The sequence below is a fragment of the Zootoca vivipara genome, chromosome Z1 (genome assembly GCF_965207765.1).
Source record: "Zootoca vivipara chromosome Z1, rZooViv2.hap1.1, whole genome shotgun sequence".
NCBI classification, from domain to species: Eukaryota; Metazoa; Chordata; class Lepidosauria; order Squamata; family Lacertidae; genus Zootoca; species Zootoca vivipara.
In genome coordinates, this window is record NC_142583.1 from 18,829,588 (window position 1) to 18,850,736 (window position 21,149).

General features: G+C 39.2%; 1 protein-coding gene across 14 annotated transcripts in view; it reads right to left on the reverse strand.

Annotated features, from left to right (window-relative positions):
- Positions 1-2,476: 2,476 nt before the first annotated feature.
- Positions 2,477-21,149, reverse strand: part of SLC7A2 (solute carrier family 7 member 2) — a 48,982-nt gene continuing 30,309 nt past the window's right edge. For 6 of the 14 annotated variants that reach the window (XM_035112832.3, XM_060278837.2, XM_088659103.1 and 3 more), the window contains exons 3-12: positions 20,358-20,513; positions 18,959-19,124; positions 17,753-17,889; positions 15,431-15,653; positions 12,871-13,010; positions 10,525-10,627; positions 8,883-9,085; positions 8,261-8,427; positions 7,304-7,412; positions 4,394-6,221 (exon numbers count right to left, since the gene is read on the reverse strand). In XM_035112832.3, coding sequence (XP_034968723.3) covers positions 6,022-6,221; positions 7,304-7,412; positions 8,261-8,427; positions 8,883-9,085; positions 10,525-10,627; positions 12,871-13,010; positions 15,431-15,653; positions 17,753-17,889; positions 18,959-19,124; positions 20,358-20,513 — 1,604 coding nt within the window. In that variant the 3' untranslated portion in view covers positions 4,394-6,021. Of the gene's footprint in view, positions 6,222-7,303; positions 7,413-8,260; positions 8,428-8,882; positions 9,086-10,524; positions 10,628-12,458; positions 12,596-12,870; positions 13,011-15,430; positions 15,654-17,752; positions 17,890-18,958; positions 19,125-20,357; positions 20,514-21,149 lie in introns of all 14 variants that reach the window. The other 8 variants (XM_035112833.3, XM_088659107.1, XM_088659160.1 and 5 more) reach the window with 4 other exon arrangements.

Below are 21,149 nucleotides of genomic sequence, written 5' to 3' on the forward strand. Positions count from 1 at the left end.
AACAAAAGCACCAAAAAGTATTTTATCTGTCACACATTCTGAACACATTTTTACATTAATTTAAAAAATCTAGCAGATTATTAAACATTATCTTGACTGAAGCTAAAATGCTCTATCTCCATTTATGTGCACAGACAGCAGCAAACATAATACATGGTAATAATGACTAAAATACAGTATACAAATATATACAAAGCACTGTTTTTATAAAATCTTAAAACACCCAAAATGTGTTTTTACGTGCAGAGACCTTCCGTGGTAGTTCTGCAGACCTGACCCAAATTTCCCATTGAGCTCTCTGGGAATTTTCCAGAGACAGAAATAAAAAAGGGAGGGATCTTTAGAAAGAAACTGATCTACTATCCAATCTTATTGATCAGAAATTAGTCCCACTGCATTGAGTGGAGCTTACTTCCAAGTGAATAGCTGTGGGATTTCAGCCTTTGTCACATAGTTAAAAGAACTTTGTATTTCTAGAACTATCTTCTTTTTTATGAATATGGGAAGAAAAATATTTTTGAACCATAAAAAATGTTTGGGCCTACCAAAAGTGTGGGAGACCTACATAAATGGCCACTGAAGTTAGGGGCAAGCTAAGAAAAGCATCAACAGAACAAAAAACTAGAAAAGTGAAGGGACAGCACTGTGCTGCGCAATATAGCTCCAAAATTTATCTGTGCTTTTGTTTCAGTCAGTACTTTCTCCTTGCAATTGCTTGTTTGAGAGGAGGGTTTGCAGGGAGAACATTCTTCCCAAAGAGTATGGTATGAACTAATCCACAGACTTGCAACCAAAACGTTATATTCAGTAAGTTTATTTAGACCCAGTATTTGGTTGTACATTGTATTTTCAAATCCCTCTTACATTCACAGCTCTTTGGACCTGAAAAGAGCATAGTCTGTGAAACCAGGTACAATTAAAGTGAGCGGTAATAGAAGCTACTAATTAAAACTTTGGGGGATGTGAGAAAAAAATGGGGGAAACAACTATTTATTTTGCTTATCTTTGGCCATAGGTTAGTAATAGAACTGTTACAATTGCAAGTCTTCAGGGTTTGGGGAAAATTTAAAAATTGCCTTTGGTTATATAGTGGAGCAAAACTATTTCAATGCTCAGTCCTAGAACTCAGTGGGTGGGCTTCGCCCAGCTTACATTACAGGGCTTTCGAGGCTGAATAATAAAAAACCCTTGCTCTGAAATCTTTGGAGGAAAGGCAGCAAAGAAAAAGCACCACCAATCAGAAGTGCAAGAGATAGAAGTAGAACTGTAGACCCAATAACCCAATGTAGCACTTCATGTGTGTTCAGATGCATATACAAATCTCTTCTGTGCCATTTACCGCCCCATCATTCCCATGGAAAAAGCAAGTCTATAGGACCATGACAAAGGAGCGGGTGACTGTCTTTCTGTATATCTCCAGTTGCAAAAACAGACATATAGGCAGTATCTAGCTTAATAATTTTAATAGCTCTAAACGTATCAGAACCTGTGTGTTTGATTTTTGTTCTGTCCCCCACTAGCCCAAGTATCCTTAGATCACCCATGACAAAATGTCAGACCTGTCTGCATTGAAGGCATGTGAAGTTGCTCCCTCCATTGGAATGAATGAGAAAGCCACCGCATAGGCAAGGACTCAACACAATAAAATCCACACAGAAATCCTGAGCCCATTTTTTTAAACTGCTGTAAGAGGGTTTGAGAAAATAAATGTCCTTAAAGCCTTAAATTTAATTCTGTTTATCAAAAAGAATGAAAACACTTATCTGCTACACAACACACACTATACGACGTGCAGCAGGGGTGGGGGATTTTTTTCAGGCCAAGGGATAAATTCCATTCTGGATAACAGTCCAGAGGCCATATACCAGTTGTACGCATAATCAGAGACATAAGTGGGTGGATCAATAAATGTGAATTTTAGCTTTGTACAGTAGGCTAGTTATCAGAGTTCGTTCCAGCCAAGGCAAATGCCCTTAAGTAGAGTTCAAAGCAGATCTAGTAAGGGTTGTGCCCTGGAGAGTCCTGAGGGCCAGATAAAAAGGTCTAGAGGGCCACATTTAGACTCCAGGCCTGATATTCCCCACCCCATTTTACAGAGTTAAGCGATAATCCAATGCTTCTGTAGATACTAAAAACTGCTATAATTCTTGCAATGTTTATGCACCATCTGTATTTCCACCAGATGTTTATATATATGCATGGGGTACAAATAATCCCTTTCTCCCGTGGAAGTTCTTTTGATGGAAGGAGTCTTTTCCCTTCATGGAATGGAACCTTTAGGCCCAACCTACAGTATACATAAGTCCTGAACCCTCTTGTTGAAAATCTAACATTCTGTTCTGTCTCGTTTAAGGCTTGGATAAGTAACCTGAGCCCCCAACATTTTTATTAAAATTAAATAAGATATGACAAAAACTGACAAAACGTAGAAAACCTTAAAATAGTTATGAAAACAGTATTGATTATCTCTTCTGAGTTTCTGTTTTGTTTTTTAGTACACACAGTAGTAACGTTTTTCAAGTCGTAACAAAGGTGATTGCTATTCATCACTTAACAACTTTTAAGGACATCCATATTATAATGCCTAAAGAGATAATGATTAGCTACAAACCTGACCCGTGGAAGTTTGTTGTCTGCTAAAAAGATCTGCATTTTTCCCATTGTAATTTTTGTTGCCTTTGAACTTTGTGATCTCAGTTACAGTATTTACTAAAATTGACTTTTTTCAATAATACAATTGTTTTAAGAAATTATAATCATTCATACGCGCGCGCGCGTCCACACACACACACACCTTTTGTTTTTGGGACATTGCAAACAGATCAGTCAATCAGACCAATAAGCTAAAAACTGCTGCAATACTATCTACATTCAATAATGGCGGCAATCAGGGCACCCTCTCTCATCTTAACACAATTTCTCACATTCCATATATTTCATAATTTTTCATAAAAGTGTTCTTTCAGCTATTAATATAAGATTATACAAAAAAGGCAAGATAAAATATACCTCCTTTACATTTTAAGTCAAAGAACAGTGCTGCCTTATCTACAGTTCCTATCAAACTCAGTATTGTTAGGCTGACATCAAAAAATTACACATAAGCCAAGTCAGATAGGGGCGAGCAATGTAACAGATTTGTGTTTCCTCCTTATATACTTATTCTGCAAGAATCATAACTAAGAACCTATACAGCTCTCTCTCTCTTTCTCTCTCTCTCTCTCTGTGTGTGTGTGTGAATTTGTATCTGCATCTGGATCTTCCACCTCTCACTGTAGACTTTGGACATCTCTCTCTCTCTCTCTCTCTCTCTCTCTCTCTCTCTCTCTCTCTCTCTCTCTCTCTCTCACACACACACACACACACACACACACACACACACAGCATTCCCACCTGGTCACCCTTCCGTAACATCAAAAGCCGGCCTTACTTTCCTTGTCAGACTTAGAAAAAAAAACCACCCAGTGTACTTAATATGTACTTATTTGCGAATAATAATCTCATTAGTATTTTAATACTTGTGCAGGACAGCTTTCCGGGTCATGTGGCCAGCATGATTAAACCGTTTTTGATGCAACGGGATGGAAGCCGGAGTGCACAGAAACACTGTTTACCTTCCTGCTACAGCAGTACCTATTTATCTACTCGCGCTGGTATGCTTTTGAACTGCTAGGTTGGCAGAAGCTGGGACAGAGCAACGGGAGCTCACCCCGTTTGTGTGGATTTGCACCACCAAACGCCGGTTTCCTCGGCCTGAAAAGCAATATGAGTGCTGCAACCCCATAGTCGCCTTTGACTGGAGGGTGTAGAGATGAGAAAACTGTTGACAGAAAAAGCATTAAATCCACAGTCTTGGATTGATTGTTTTTCTAAGGCACTTTTAAAAAGAATTTTTGTTCCCAAACCCCTCTCCGAATCCTGAAATTTTCAGCTTTTTAAAACATGGGTTTCTAACCCAACAGTTGCGATGAAACATTTGACAGATTGTTGTAACATGGTCCCAACATTCATAAACTAAAAGGCATCAGGTATATTGTAAGGTTATCATTCCTCTGTTTCCTGGAGAAGAAACAGCCACAGCCCCTATTTTTTTTCTTGAGAAAATAAGTAAATGAATGCTGCAGGACAGTTTTGCTTCGTTTTTCTCTTTGGCTTGCTCTCACACACATACATATGCTGCTTCATACACAAATTAATGTGTGGAGAAAACACACGTGTGCCAGAAATACAACTTGCCCATCGGCCACAATGCCAAGTTATGACTGTATACATGAGTGATAATAATGTAACCAAGATGATCTTTTGGTGCATATGCCTGCCTCAAATTTCATTTATAAAATGTTATTTCAAAAAACATAACTGTATTCTTAAATGTTATTTGAATTAGATTTCTTTCTATTCTTTTTTTACTCCACTCTCCCCTCCAAATACCTGTCTCTTTTAAGGAGATGGAACACATTCCCTGAAAAATCTAAATTTCTGTTCATGATTTATACAAAAATGTTAGCTAAGTTATGACTACAGTAGAATCCACTGAAAGAAATAGTACCTCCTGCAAGGGCAAAAAATACACAGTGGCTGAATTCAATCCTCATCATAATCCATGTTATATTTATTAAGTGCAGCCTTGCAGGCTGGAAGCTTTCATGGCTATTTTTATTATTATAAATTGTTCTTTAGAGCTGCAGCTGAACCCTAAACCATGGTTAATCTTAATTATGGTTTGTTAAAATAAGCCAGCTTAACAGCTCATGATTTAAATTTAGTCTATTTCAAACAAGCCACAATTAAGATTACTGACAATTTGTTGGTTTGGGGCAAAAATGCTCTGCTGCGGTTACTCAAAAGCAGAAGTTCAAACTTCCAAATTCCATCTTGTGGCCACGCCAGAGAAGAGGATGAAAGGGGAGAAGCATACAAGCCCGAGGTTCACTACAGCTTGTCCGCATCATAAGCAGCCATGGTTTACTGTGATATCTGAATGCAGCCAATTTATGGCCGACAGTTTCATTTTCCTTAGTTACAGAAATTAATAAATATACTTGGTGGACCAGAGACTCGGAAGGTACACAGTTCATCAGTCAATGGACCTAGGGCAGCTACTTACAACCTCAGAGGGTTTACACATTCAGCACTAACACAGGGCAATTCCATAGGTGCTTGAAAAACTGGGACTTGAAAAATTCCCAGTTCCCCAGGCACATGCTGTTTGCCACTGTTCTGAAGTTTCTTACATCTTAGGAACCACGTAGCGTGACTTTCTGATTCACCGAGAAGGAGAACTTGGAACACGACTGGTAAAAGGTAATTTCAAAACATTCTATATGGAGCTGATCCATATGTTAGGCATTACAAACACTGCTTTTCAAAAGGATGTTTTTGGCATACATTTGCATATACAGTGGTAGCAAAAATTTAACACTTTTTAAAATAGAGAAGCACTACATCGCAATGCAAAAGCCTGCCAAGTTTCTGCTCTGTGTATACCCTATGTACTCATCTGGGTAACTGGCTTTTTAAAAAAGTTTTTTTCTTCTTCCCTTTTTTAAATTTTGAGAGGCTAAACAGTTTAGCTACCTAGTTATTTACCACTGCTACGCACATTTTAAAAAGACAGAAACAAGAAAATGTGTCCCCAATAACACAAACTAAAATGGTTCAGCTTCCCACCTTTAAACATTCCTAATTATATAACATTATGCCAATTCAAGTTGTAGGATGGTGCACTAAGGAAATTCCCAACATTTTTAGCACAAGAGGCAAACAGGAGTTTGTTCCCCTCCACTTCCTTGGCGGTTTTTACTTCAAGCAACCACAATTTGAGGTAAATCTTCACTGGATGAAATATCTAGCAGGCCATTTACACCAGTATTGTTTTCACAAAGCACAAGTATGTTACTGCTAATCTTTTGGGAGCAAGTGTTTTGGCATTTCAACCCCCCGCCCCCCCCCAAAAAAACCCACACAACTACATTCCGATTCCATTACACTACTCGTACACAGCATGGTAGTTAGCAACCATTAACATTCACTTGTCCTTTCATGTGTAATAAACTGAGCACTTTCACTTGCATTTTCAATCTCGTTTGCTTCTTTTACATAGTTCTTTTCTGGCACTGCGCTTTTTTCGGAGCAGCTGTCGTCCTCATCATCTTCATCTTCCACCCTAGGACGGCCTTCCACACTATGTCGGATGCCATAAGCAAAGTAAATGAAGAAGCCTTCCAGAGGAGAAAAAGAAAGGGGTGTAAGTTTTCTCAGTTTTGTCATATTTCTGTAGCTCTACCCAAGATTACAAAAACAGAATACTCGTTCAGGTCTTGGTATCACTTGCAGTCATAGGTTTCTTTAATCCACACTAAGCTTCCATTCTAGTACAGTGGTACCTTGGTTCTCAAACGCCTTGGTACTCAAATGCCTTGGTTCCCAAATGCCGGAAACCCAAAAGTATCAGTAAGTGTTCCGGTTTTTGAACATTTTTCGGAAGCAAAACTTCCGATGCAGCTGTCAGCTATTGTTTCCGGGGCACCTGCACCAATCAGAAGCTGCACCTTGGTTTTCGAACATTTCAGAAGTCAAACTGACTTCCAGAACAGCTTAAGTTTGGTGCTTTTGTTTTTGCTATTTATTTTGTGGTTTTGTTTTTGAGGCTTTTTCGGTTACTTTGTTTTTGTGACTGTGTGGAACCCGGTTCAGCTACTGATTGATTGATTGTGTGACTGCGGAAATGGATAAAAGCCCCCCATCCAAACAATGACAATCATCAGTGCAGGTAAGAAAAATATTAAATTGATTTTTTATCATCTACAATACTTCCTTATTTATTTTATAGTATAGTACATTGATTATTGCTTTCATTTAATGGATCAATGGTCTCGTTAGATAGTAAAATCCATGTTAAATTGCTGTTTTAGGGGTTGTTTTTAAAAGTCTGGAATGGATTAATCTATTTTGCCGTACTGGACTTCCGGAATGGATTAAGTTTGAGAACCAAGGTACCACTGTATTACTCTCAAAAATTACCGTATATACAGAAATCCCTCATCTTACGTGGCGTTTCAGTTCCAAGACGTATGCAGATGTGCACAAATTGTGTCCAGTCAAACCTTTGGAGCTGCTTCTAGAACCTGCATGCTGATCAGGCTTTGCCCAGCAAGCAAGGTTAAGAGCCTAAATGCTCATTTTGCACCATGTCTGCTTGGGTCACCCAGTATTAAAATAGCTTTTAAGCTTTGGCACTTGCTTAGGGGGAGGCAAGAAAAAATTCACAACAACATTCAGCTACTCATCCAGTAATACCTACCAATCGCCATCCAGATGCTAAACCGGATCCAAGTCTCTCCACTTAGTTGTACCATTAAGTAAATATTCACCAAGATACTCAAAGATGGCAAAAATGGCAGGAGTGGAACCTAAGGACAATTTTTTACAATTCAGTGTTTTTGACAAATAGCCAGTGTGTCATACTTTTAATTAAATTTGTAAAGGGGCTCTACTGAACTGACACATCCATATTTCAAAAATAAAATAAAAGTTATAGGGCAAAGTGTCTTAGTCTAGTTGCAATGAACACATTACCTACTTATGCTGCATTTTAAATGCAGAAGTAATGAATTTAATTTCGATAGGCCTGCAACGGGAGGGTGAGGACTACAATTTAGTGGTAGTACACACATGGGCTACACAAGATTTTATATGTGCACAAGGGAAAATAGGGAAAGATAAAATAAGAAAAACGGATCTTGTGGCCCACCGCTTTTGCATTAAAAACCAACTTTTTAAAGATCTGCTGCCCAATTAATCTTCAGTCAATCAAAAGATTGTTAAAAAATTAAATTCATCTAATCTTACACGTTTCAGCTGCAGTAAAAATGAATTCTCAACTCTTTCTACAGTCCAGGCCAAATTTGCAGAAGAACCACTATTTTAGCTTACCACATAAAGCAACTTTAGCACTATATCAGTCAAGTTCTTTTTAAGGCCACAGCTAACTTAATAATTCAGCTGAAAGGTAGCCACTAAAGCAGGCATCCCCAAACTGCGGCCCTCCAGATGTTTTGGCCTACAACTCCCATGATTCCTAGCTAACAGGACCAGTGGCCGGGGAAGATGGGAATTGTAGTCCAAAACAGCGGGCCAAAGTTTGGGGATGCCTGCACTAAAGCGACAGGGTGGTAATCTCCAGAAGGGCAGCTAGTCACACAGCCCCAACCCCAAAAAACTGTTTGTGAGGTTTTGCACTTGATGCCACACTGCTTACCATAAATGCTACTTTCTGCTGACTCTGAGGTTGCCTCCAGATGACAAGTACAATGGTGATAAACAGCACTGAAAGTACTGCAAAGAGACAAATACTCCAAGGCTCCAGATTGGCAAGAAGATGAATCCCGTTGGTGGCCAGAATGCTTAAGCCACAAATCAGGAAAGCTAAATAGAGGCAATAAAAGTAGGGGGGACCCCAAAGAGAGTATTTCAAAATCTCAAATGTTTATGTGGCATAAAACTTCAGCAATAGTGACAGGTAAAAACCAATACAATCCTTTGTTTTGAATTAGGCGGTCAGAACAAAATTAGACTTGCAGTCATGTCTACACCAATTAATCTGGGATGCAGAGGCCCCTCTCCCTCTTTTTCCACAGTTTTCCACACTTGAAATTTTGAACAGGTTCAAAATAATAAGTGAATCTGATCTGTCATTTTGTTTATATGGAATATTGGAATATGGAATAAATGTCAGTTGACATTTCCAATATAGTCCAAGCATAGCTGCCAAGTTTTCCCTTTTCTCGCGAGGAAGCCTATTCAGCATAAGGGAATTTCCCTTAAAAAAAGGGAGAACTTGGCAGCTATGAGTCCAAGTATTTAGATAGCTTTTGACTTACCCAACAGACATACAAGAAAGCTAACCATGGTGGCAGACTGTTCCGTGGGCAAACTTGATGGATTAATCAGTGTTTGTAAGCTGAAACTGTGTCCTGGTACCATACTCAGTTGAGATTCATTCGTACTTTCTCTCTCTGATCCCGCAAGAGCTTCTTTTTCTGCTGAATATTTTGGTTGTTCATAGTTTAAACTGGGTTGGTACCTGTTTGTGTGCGCGCGCACACACACACACACACAAATACATTTGTGTAAGGTAAGGTTCACAGAAAATAAAAATTAAAGGCACAATGTATTATAATCTACAAGGCCTACAGCAACCAAAATACATGACTCTATATTTTGAGTTGCATTATTGCACCATTTATTTAGTTAATGATATTTAATTCCGGCAATAGAGCTAGAGCTGCCACCAATACGCAGTCCTACAGTCACTGAAATCTGCATATTACAGTAAGGACATTAAGGTCCAGATTCTCTTAATGTTTTAAAGATGCACAACAAGTAGGGAAAGAAGCCAGCATCAGTTACCCCTGGGGAAGTATTGGGCATCGCTGCCTGAAGAAGTCCTGCATGTCTTTGGGCAGTGGCACCCAACAATGCTGGCTATTACTGTACACTGCCTAGCCTCCCTCCCCACCCCCCAGGAAAGACCAGATGACCATTGGGCACCACTGACTGAAGGCAGCCCATGTGTCCTAAGGCAGCATTGGCCAGCAGCACACCCCTACATAAACACTCAAGCGCTTTCCTTGGGAAATTGCAGAAGGGTTGCCTGACAGGTATGGGGACTGATGATGACCATTTCTAGCCTAACCAGAAAGGCCAATATATGGTGAATCACTTCATATGCATCATAAAGTGATCTATCTCTCAATAACTGCACCACTGGCCCCAGAAATCCCTCAATATGGTAAACCCATCAGCCCCAAGAGTAAAGCACAACCAAAGGGGCGAACTCCTTGTCCACAGGAAATTTATAAGGAATCGGAGCTAGGATTAGACCACCAGAGACAGGTCTGCTTTAGTAAACTGAAGATGCATGGAAGACAGAATTTACACAGAAGATTTATTAGGCCAGAGCTATTTTAAGAAAGCATCTCTTTCTAGCTTAGAGGTTCCTTAGGGTTAAGCATTTCTCTTTCTCTAGCTCCGAAAAGGGAACTATTATTCTCTGTGGGTCACTTATTCCATACACAGTACCAAAAAGGTACACATAATAAAACAGAGATATCCAATGTGGTGCCCTCCAGACATTGCTGAATGACAACTGCCACCATTCCCAGGCAGTGAGGGATGATGGGATTTGGAGTCTAACATCATATGGAAAGCATTAAAGAAGCACTTAAAGGTGAGAACCACTATGCAACAGAGCTGTATTTCAAAGAAGTTGCCCTAGACGCCAAACAACTTTTATTCTCCCATTCCTCTGTTTATAGCAGTAACTAAACTTGTACAGCAGCAGAATGTGAACTTCTACAAAGTACTAAGGTAGTTGCTCTCATGCACAATCTGCATTTGAAGGGTATCCTGTCTGTTTGTGTAACTTCATGTTTACATAACTTTATGGCAGAAACAAAAACATTTAAGGATTTAGACAACATTACCTTACAAATTATTTAATAACCCCAAATTGGAACTCACCTAAGAATGAGGACACAAGCTGCTACTAACGAGTATGCAAGAAGCGTACCAATGGACATCATATCTACTAAAGCTTTTAGGTCAAAGAGAAAAGCCATCAGAGCTAGAAAAAAAAGACAAAGCAGAGCTAGTATTAAAAACATGTCTGTATTAAGCTGAAAATGAATATTTGCTACCATCTCCATTAACATTTAATGCTTGCCCTTAAGGGTCTTTAAAACGTTTGTACAATTTGAAGCAAACCATTGTCTTATAAACATTTTATGGCCCAAATTAAGATTTTAGTAATACAGTAGTATTTTATAACCATCAGGGGAAATGAGTTAATTCCCCTCTGAAATTTAGTGCCATCAGGGCTTTACACAGTAGTTTCAATACTTGGCTTTCACATGAGACAATGGTATAAATTAATTTTGCATGACAGACACCATTAATTTAAATACATGCATAGACATAATAGGCAAAATAAACTGTGGGCATCTCCCGTGCAATAAAATGGGAGTTAGGCAAGCTGTTTCTGGCTCATATCTCATTCATTTTAATAGGGCAGAAATAGGAAATGTTCCTGGTATGCTGTGCCCATATCAAATCTTGCTTATTTTCTGTTACTACACAAAGCTCATGCAATGAATTAAAAGTGTTGAGCTTTCAAGCACTCATAAAAGATAATCCCTCTTTAAAACAGTGTTAAAACTAAGCAAAAGTACCGTATTTGAGGGCTTATGCAAGGCACAGATAAAAATGTTTTTGAAAAACAAAACGAAACCCAGTACTGTACTGTTGTATTCTGCAGAGGTAATGCTAGCTACCTGCAACCAAGGGTTTAAAATCAGTAGCCAGTCTCTAGCAAAACTATTTCCCCTTCCCAGGCTACAATTATTCATGGTATGGCATGTGAGTCAATGCAAACCATGGCTTATGTCCCTCCAAAAATGGTCTGCAATCCTACTTCAGATCATAGTTTACAAGGGGACTATGCACTGGTGCACATTTAATGTGTAACTATGCTTAATGCTAGGAAGTCATGATTTTGAGGGACACAGAGATGTCTTTACAGTGTCTATTTCAGAGGGGCAACTTGCTATTGGTTCAGTTGTATCACTTATACTTTTAACTTAAAACTGTTTAACCTTCATACAATTATATCACTATGAATAAACAAAGTAGCTTTAACATATTGAAAAGTTAGAAGCTATCAGAGGTATGGTTGCATTTTCATTTGAAGTCACAGAAAAATGCAACCAATATTTGGAAGACTGCACTAAGTCCACAATTTAAGAAAATGGTTATTCTCTAAATTACCTATCCTGACACCTCTGTCTATCTGCTTTCTTTTTTTGCAAACTTTAGCTATCAAAAGTTATTATATAAGCAAAATATAATTAGCAGTTATATGTTGGTATTGACTTGTATTAAATATTTAATCTTAAAAAAGGACATTTAATCTTAACACCGTTTAGAATGGAGGGACTAGATATTAAATGTGATATTGGCAGGGGAGAGGAATACTTTTCATGCTACATTTGCAGTTATTAAATTGTCAAATATACTTTAAATAACATATTAACTACAGAGGAAGTGTATTAACTATGAAAGGCTGGGATGAAAATAGTCCAAATGGCAAAATTCAATGAGAGAGCAAGGGCGTTTGATAGCTATTCACCCACACTTCCATCTTTGCATATGCATAATAAGGTACCATTGGTCACAGCAGAGAAAAGCTTTGGAGAAGTCCTCCAATGAGCTTGCTGCTCCACAACCAGCACCAGCACCAGCACCGCCACTACAATTCAGAATTGTTGCTTCTTCTGATTAGTCAGCAGCTTTGTCCCCAATTTGCATGCATAGAAAGTTAGCAAGCAGGCTAACATAAATTTTGCACGTGAAAACTGGGTTCAGGTCCCAGTTAGGCAAGACCTGCTTTAAGAGCTTACCGGAGATGAGCCCTGCTGTCATTGTGGCAGCAACTGGAGACTGCCTCTTGCTCACTTTGGCAAGAAATCTAAAGAGTAAACCATCTCGTGCCATGGCAAACAGAATGCGGGGCAAAGGGAACATAGAGCCCAGAAGACTAGAACAAAAAAATTTGGTTGTTCAAATGCCACAGTAAGAATATTATGCACTAACAGACAATCCGAAACACAGACATGGGGGAAAGGGAAACTGTATGTGTAAAATGCACTTCCAATAACCAAAAACGAGGCTTGAAACAAGACACCCAAGGTTTAATGGTTGAACTCTTGAGATTCACATTTTATCATTTGAGCTGCAACTGCTTCAGAATCTACATTTGATCATGGGTGAAGATGTCCCTTTTCCTGATAATAAATCCACTTAGCGCCTCACCTGCTACAGCACCTGATGACAAAGTAGCAACAACAGGAGTCTTCGTTTTGGGATTGATACGAGCTAGACATTTGAAAAGCAACCCATCCTCCGCCATAGCATAGATTACACGTGGCATTGGGAAAATGGATCCAAGGAGACTGGATAAAAAGCAAAAGAACATGCAACATGGCCAACACAAAGTCATGCAATGCATTAGAGCAAAGAAAGAAAGAAAGAAACAATGCCAATTAACAGCATACGATACCAGAAATGTGGGATGGGATGGAGATAAATTGTACATGAGACACACTGCAGTTAAGACAGAAGTTTCTTCAACCATTCAATTAATTTTTATATACTGTGTGCAGGCTTTTTTTAAAAAAAAATGCACAGAGTACTTTGCAGCCTTTATGGTCTCTTTCAAACACTTTCAGGGATCACAGAATGTATTTGTCTGTATGGAGCAACACCCTCACCTTCTTCACCACAGAGATCACATTACATCTGTCACAGGCACGAAGATTTCCTCACAATATTTGGAGGAGTGGAAACTCAACTGCACTTTTCTACTTGGGCATTGCAAGGTCCTCACAGTAAAATTCTTGTGTCGTTATTTCCTATATCCTCTGAAGAGAGGTTTGTTTCAAATCTAATTAAGCGATCTGTCCTATGCCAATGATTAAGGCAAAATTAATATTCCTACTCACATTTCAAAGATAAGCTGCTGACAAGAAACCTCCAGATTTGCAGAGCAAGGCCACAAAATGTTAGATTAACCTGGTGAATTGTAATGGTAACTCTTGTGGTTTACTTTTTTTAATTGACTGAAAAATCTATCAATTTAATTATTACTATCTTAATGCTATATATTACACCATTAGTCACTTGTGATCATGTGATTTGTTTTATTTATGATTTTTAGAATGCCTGTAACAGTTGTACTCAAAACTGAAGAAAGTTGAGCCTTTACTGCAGTTTCCCCCCCCAAAAACGGTATACCAGTAGAAAACATGTAGTAATACTTGCAATGCAATTAAGCGTTACCAGCACCTTGAATGATTGCACCACGCAGCAGGATTGAAACAGGCAATATCAGAAAACACTTTTTTAAAATGCCAGTAACCAATTATATCATGTATTAAGTCATTTAAGATTAAAACTTCATTCTTGTTAAGTACCTCTTTGCCCAATCTGTGTTCTAACGGAATTCTCATGCCAAATAGGATCGGGGAAACAATCAGACAGACCCAGTAATCCAATCCTCCTGGACTTGGTCTGGATTGGGGTCTGCTCCAGAATCTGCACACTGCCAGATTCCCAGGTATTTTATGGGTTTTTTACAGGGAGGCCCAAGGTCTGTGGTCCTGCCTGCTCTCTTGTAAACATTAATCCCATTCAGCTTGTATGCAGTGCCCCTGCTGCAACAGACCCATCTGGAAGCACTGGGACACTATCAGGAGACTAGGGGTGATATGTCTACATTTGACAAAAGTGAACTAAACATGACATCTTACTTAATTTGCTGCAGGATGCTAAATAGGTCACAGTGTATGATTAGGGTTGCCAGACTCAGGACTTCTGTGCCTTTAATTGCCCTGCTCTCTTTTGAGTCTGGAAACCAAAGCAGACCCTTTGTTTAATTTCCAAGCAAAGGGTCTGCTGGTTTCTCTTTAAGGTTTCCAGACTCAAAAGAGAGCAGGGCAAATAAAGGCACAGAAGTCCTGTCCTCTATTGAGTCTGGCAACCCTATGTATGCTAAACTGTAAGATTTTAAATGCCATTTCAGATAAGCAGCCTCGGCATTGTTAACAAAATAAGCATATGCAAATGTTAGGAAGCTTGTACAGCCCTGAGAAGTTTTAAAAACACTGAATCCCTGCACTAAATGCTTGCTTGAGCAATTTGCAATTAAACCACATTTACTTCAAACTGAGTAGGACAGGAAGGGTGGTCCTAATAATCGTGGGGGTCTTTTCCAACCTTATGATTCCTATGGTAAAGCCACTTCAAGTGGAAACACAGCCAGTGTAAGTGATTTATGAAGCCCAAATTAGATGCAGCTTCTTTAGTGCATGCTTATATTTAGAAATGCAGACACTTTCATGATGAATTTTGGATCGTTCAGACAAAATTGAGCATAAGGTTTCTGCAAAATTACACTTCCCCTGATTTTACACCTAAATTATGCTAAAACATGCATTTTCAATATATGCTTTAAAAGAAAAAAGAAAAAGAACCTGAGCCTGGAAAAAGATACTTAAATATACTTTCATTACCCACACTACTACATGTATTTTAATATTACTCCAGTGCATTCTTAACAATATTCAACAAATATTATGGTCAATAAATTGGCACAGGCAGAAAGAGATGAACTTATGAACGTAACTTTTCCTTTCACAAGGAAAAAGTTCACAAAATAAGAACTTAAATAGTTGACTTACACAGCTGAGCTACATTTGAGCAATAACAAACTACATTATTATTCTAAACATCTCTGTTTAGCAAACCTAATGAATCAAAACTTTTTAAAATAGCTCCATTTTCCTAGCAATGACTTAGTTTTCCTTATTTTTACCTTGTCGATAAAGCACACAGAGATCCCACTGCTACAACATATTTCGCTGGGCCCCATCCGACATACTCAAAGGCTACAGGGAGAGGACTTTTCTCATCGATTAAATAGTATGGCATCATCAGAGTTAAAGCAGCTGAAACACCAAAGTAGGCCAAGAAGCAGACAAGCAAGGAAGTTACAATCCCAATAGGTATGGCTTTCTGGGGATTCTTGACTTCTTCTCCTACGGAAAAAAACGACAGATTTTATTCTTAGTGTGAATAAGAGTACGAAAGATGGGAAACAGTGAGATTGTGTGTCCAGTTGGGCAAAAGACTTTACTTTTTATCTAGCAGGAGTACGGAAAAATACAGATGCTCCAGATGGGATCAGGTTATTGGTCTAAATTGAATTCTGTGTGATTTGTGAAGATAAAAACAAGTATTATTGGCCCGGGAGGGGAGATATTTTAAAATACATCCATTTATATAAACACAGCAGCACAGTCCTATGCATGCTGATTCAGAAATAACTGCTATTGTGCTAAGACAGACAGACAGACAGACAGACAGACAGACAGACAGAGAGAGACAGAGAGAGAGAGAGAAGGAGAGAGAAAGAAATGGGTGGTGTCGTCAAACAGGTAGTGGAAAAGGGATAGTGGACAGGTAAGCAAAGCAAAGGGACGCAGGTGGCGCTGTGGTCTAAACCACTGAGCCTTGGGTTTGCCAATCAAAAGGTTGGTGGTTCGAATCCCCGCGACGGGGTGAGCTCCCGTTGCTCAGTCCCAGCTCCTGCCAACCTAGCAGTTCAAAAGCATGCCAAAAAAGTGCAAGTAGATAAATAGGTACCACTCTGGCAGGAAGGTAAACAGCATTTCCCTGCGCCGCTCTGGTTTCGGTGTTCCGTTGCGCCAGAAGCGGCTTAGTCATGCTGGCCACATGACCCAGAAACACTGTCTGTGGAGCAGACAAATGCCGGCTCCCTTGGCCTGTAAAGTGAGATGAGCGCCGCAACCCCAGAGTTGTTCGTGACTGGACTTAACTGTCAGGGGTCCCTTTACCCTTCCCTTTTAAGCAAAGCACAGAGGCACTACTACAGGGTCACCAATAACACCTTCAAACCAGGTAAGTTAAAAGTGCTTTGTCTGATAGGATTGGTCTGTGATTGCAATGAAAGTTCAAACAATTGCTACAGGCCAAAAACAAACAAACAAACAAACAAACCTGGATACAGGGAGTGAGGAAGAGGAAATGAAAACATAGCTCTTTGGTAGAGACTTGTGAATTCTCTAAGCCAAGTGAGGGAGCAAATGGTGTAATGTAGGAGTAAAAAAGCTACCATATAAACACTGTATGCTACCTCTGGCCGAGAAAGCAGGTTTTAGAGGTTATCAGTGTACTGAGCCTACACATGATATTTCCAATTATTAGGGGTGGCTGAGCATGAAGTCACAAAGTAGAACTTAATATATATGCCTTGGAGAGGCAGATAACATGGTTCTTAAAACCTATTTAATGCGGTTTTTAGAACATGCAACAAATTAAAAAGGAGGACAAGATGTCTCTCCTTTGGCCTATGTAATTTATGTCAATTACGCATTATCATGCTGAATGGATTTTTAAAGTGCGGCAAGAAACAGATCTTGTCATTCTGTTTGTGATCCAGAATGAATGGGGCCGGAGTTGGTAAGATTTTCAGGCCAAGAGAGAAATGAACAAAGATTGCATCAGAGTGTTTGGTGGCTTCTGCTCTGCATCAGTAATGGGATGACAGAAGAAGAGCAAATCCTATGCATGCTTACCTGGAGTAATAACAGAGGTTGCCAACATAGTGCCTGTGGGCACACAATGCACCCACAGAGACCCTCCACAATGGTCACAGGGTTACCTCCACCTTTCCCCTGCTGAAAATTAGGCTTCAAAGAAGCATTCTGTTGTAGCCAACAGAACAGGCTGCAGTGTGACTGTGCATCTCTGTGTGTCCATTTTGCAAAAGTGCCCACAGGTCCAAAAAGCTTAGTGACCTGCCTACAGACTCAAGAAAAAGGTCTCTTTCAGCCCTTCTACTGGAAATCCTTTTAACTGGAAATGCCATCAAGTGAAGAACCAATAGGGTTGCCATAGTCCGGAATTCCCTGGACTTTCACTTTTTGAAATGTGGCAACCTTGAGAACAAAGATCCTTTTGAATGCAAAACATGCACTCTAGCATTGTGTCTGCAGGTCTTTCTCTAAAATGTATAGGATCATGCTATAGGAACACAGTGGTTTTACACTACAGCACCAGCATGTGTAAATCACAACTTCAACTGCATGACCCCTTTTTTTTTAAGGCAGCTTACCAGTTGTTGCGATGCAATCAAATCCTATAAAAGCATAAAAGCAGGTTGCAGCACCAGCCAGTGTTCCTGTAAAGCCATATGGCATGAAGCCACCAACTCCAAATGCACTTGTCACATTTTCAGAAGATGACAGGTTTCTAAAAACACAATTAAATAATAATAATTACGTCGTATCCTGTGTGGGTGAGGACAAGATGGTTGGACAGTGTTCTCGAAGCTACGAACATGAGTCTGACCAAACTGCGGGAGGCAGTGCAAGACAGGAGTGCCTGGCGTGCTATGGTCCATGGGGTCACGAAGAGTCGGACACGACTAAACGACTAAACAACAACAACATCCTGTGTGGGCATGGGACTTACAAACCCCATATCATAACTTGAGTGGTTGGGTGCACAACAGTGGCTCTCAACATTCACACACACAAATTTAATTGTGCACAGGTGTTTTTATTTTTTGGTTTGTTGCCCTTTGTCCTGAAGTGTCAGAACCGCCCCCAAGTACATTTAAAGTCTCGATGCCGTGGCTGTTCCCATACGTAGCACAGAAAGATATGAGCTGACCATGGAAACAGTGCAGGGTTCAAAGCCCAATGCACACTGAAATTGCAGGTTTGGACTTACGCACTGAAAATGTCAGGACATTTAAACTCACTTTTAGCTACTTATTGCTATCAGAGGGATTTTGCAGCTCTGCGACAAGTTTCCCCACGTACAGATGTGGTATTTAGCAGTATTCACTGCATGAAAAATGAACTGCCTATGAGGACCACAATGAACTAGCTTGTATGATGATGTTGGCCTATTAAGATGAGAAATGCACAAACCCTTTGCCTGCATTAGCAGCTGTTTTGCTTTTCCGTTTTCCCTTTTGAGGTGATTAAATCAGGAAGCCTGTAATTTACCGCTTTCCTTTTTCACCCCAAACTGGAAATTATGGTTTCCAGCTTTGGATCAAGCCAGGATATTACAAACAAAACGTGTCATTGAAAATGTCTCACTTCTGGCCGAAAATAAAATAAAATAAAATGCTTTCCTCACTCTCAGTTGACAATGCAACTGTTAGTTGGGCATCAAATTTAAAATGCTACATTAATTTTTTTATTAAAACATGGATAAATTCCATCACATAATTTATGGATTATTATGCTCCAAAGTCTCCATTCTGAGCAACCAAAGCAATAAAGCAAACAAAAAAACCCTATATTACCCTATGTATACTGTGTAGTTTATAAGAAATTCTTCAGTTTTCTTCCAGTTCTGAAGATCGCCTTTCACAAAACCAGAAGTCATCACGAAGAGGAGGACCAAGATGTTAACAGCAGTGAAGATTTTATTCACCCATGCAGATTCTTTGACTCCAAATGATAATAGGCCTATAAAACAATATTTTTTAAAAATTGAGTAACATAATTACATGTTAGCATTTCTAATATTATGCTGATTACAATTTGACAATGTTTCATTTACATGAGCTATCTCATAAGGCTGGTTCACAGACACACCAAGCTGGAAATTCTGTACGCACAAAAAGCATTCAAGTCCATATTTTTCTCTGTGGATGTAAACATGACCTCAGAATAGGAGATGAGCTCCTCCTAGAAATCCCTTTCTCGGGTCAAAAGCAAATGGCTTTATATCCACCAGCACATGCACAACACAACTCTACATGATGATGGTTATTTTTCAATTCCACGTGACCTTCGAGTTAGGGGGATTGTTGGACTTGTACATGTGCATATACCTGTGAAGACCATTGCATTGTGCATGCAACAGGCAACATGCGCATGAGCTTCTTACCCATTATGAATATGAGATTGCTAGACTAGTGAATGTGTGGACTAGCCGTGGCTTAACAGGAAAAGGCAATAGTCCAGAGCTCAAACTTATATCTCTAACATTAAGTCTATTTTTCTGGCCAAAAGCAATACAATTAATATTATTTTTTAGAAGACATCTGAAGGCAGCCCTGTTTGGGAGGTTTTTTAACACTTGATGTTTTTATTATGTTTTTAGATATGCTGTAAACTGCTCAGAGTGGCTGGGGAAACCCAGCCAGATGGGTGGGATATAAATAAAACAACAACCATTTATTTATTTATCATTGCTACTTCTACTACTACTACAAATATAAACGATATGAAGAACAAAGTTATCTAACCACTCTTGCTAACTTTTACTGGAGCAGATTAATCCAGTAATGAATATGTTTAAAATAAACCTTTCTTCAAAAATGGGCTGCACTGGATTAGAATTTTCATTGTAATTTCCTAAAGGTTGTACCCTTGTATGACACATATCCAGCACACGCACAAACATTTCCACAATTAGTTAAATAAATTATAATCTAGAATTGCAAGGATATGCAAGTGTGATCTCCACTGGAAATTAGGATATCCTAAACTGAGGTATGAAGATATTGTTCAAAAGGAAACAAAAGTGACAGAATAAAAACTAGAACCAAATTTTTTTGGCCCACAGGTTGATAGAATTCCTAAACTTGCAGATATGTCATGCTTGAGGCTAAACATACCCTGCCATCGGGGCAGAATTTTCCCCTTAACAAAATTATGATAATAAAAATGAATATTAAGTATATATATTTTTACCTGCTAGGAGCAATATAAGGCAGACTGCAAAAAAATCTGGGTACTCTGCTAGACCAGAATAATTCATTCTGAAGTAGGTCCTGAAAAAGTAACCAATTTGTTTCCCAAGGAGTTCATCAAAGGTACCACTCCACGCCCTTGCTACACTTGATGTACCTTAATGAAATGGAACAAAAACAATGGACATCACAATGCGATTATCAGAATTGTAAAAGACAAAACCTACATGTATTTACAAAGCACATCAAAATGCAAGTAGATAAATAGGAACCGCTAAAGCGGGAAGGTAAACGGCGTTTCCGTGTGCTGCTCTGGTTCGCCAGAAGTGGCTTTGTCATGCTGGCCACATGATCTGGAAACTATACGCCGGCTCCCTCGGCCAATAATGTGAGATGAGCGCGCAACCCCAGAGTCGGTCACGACTGGACCTAATGGTCAGGGGTCCCTTTACCTTTATTATATATTTAATGTGGAATCATTAAATGTGGCTCATATCTGTGCTCTTCTCTATTCTGGATGTGGTTTTGTGTTATGTTGCAGCCTTGTGCCCCTTTTTAAGGTTGGTAATAAATTTCTATTTTGGAAACAATAAATCCCCATTTGGGAAACTGCAGATGACTCACATCAGATAATATGGTTTTTTGGAAGAGACTCGATACAGGCCAGAAGGTTATTTCCAGCTGCTACCATGAGAAATTCCTCATTTCTAAGTTGGTTTTGATGAAGCAATGAAATGAGATAGTATGTTGTACCTAGTGCTAATTCTACTCAAAGTTGACACACTGAAATTAA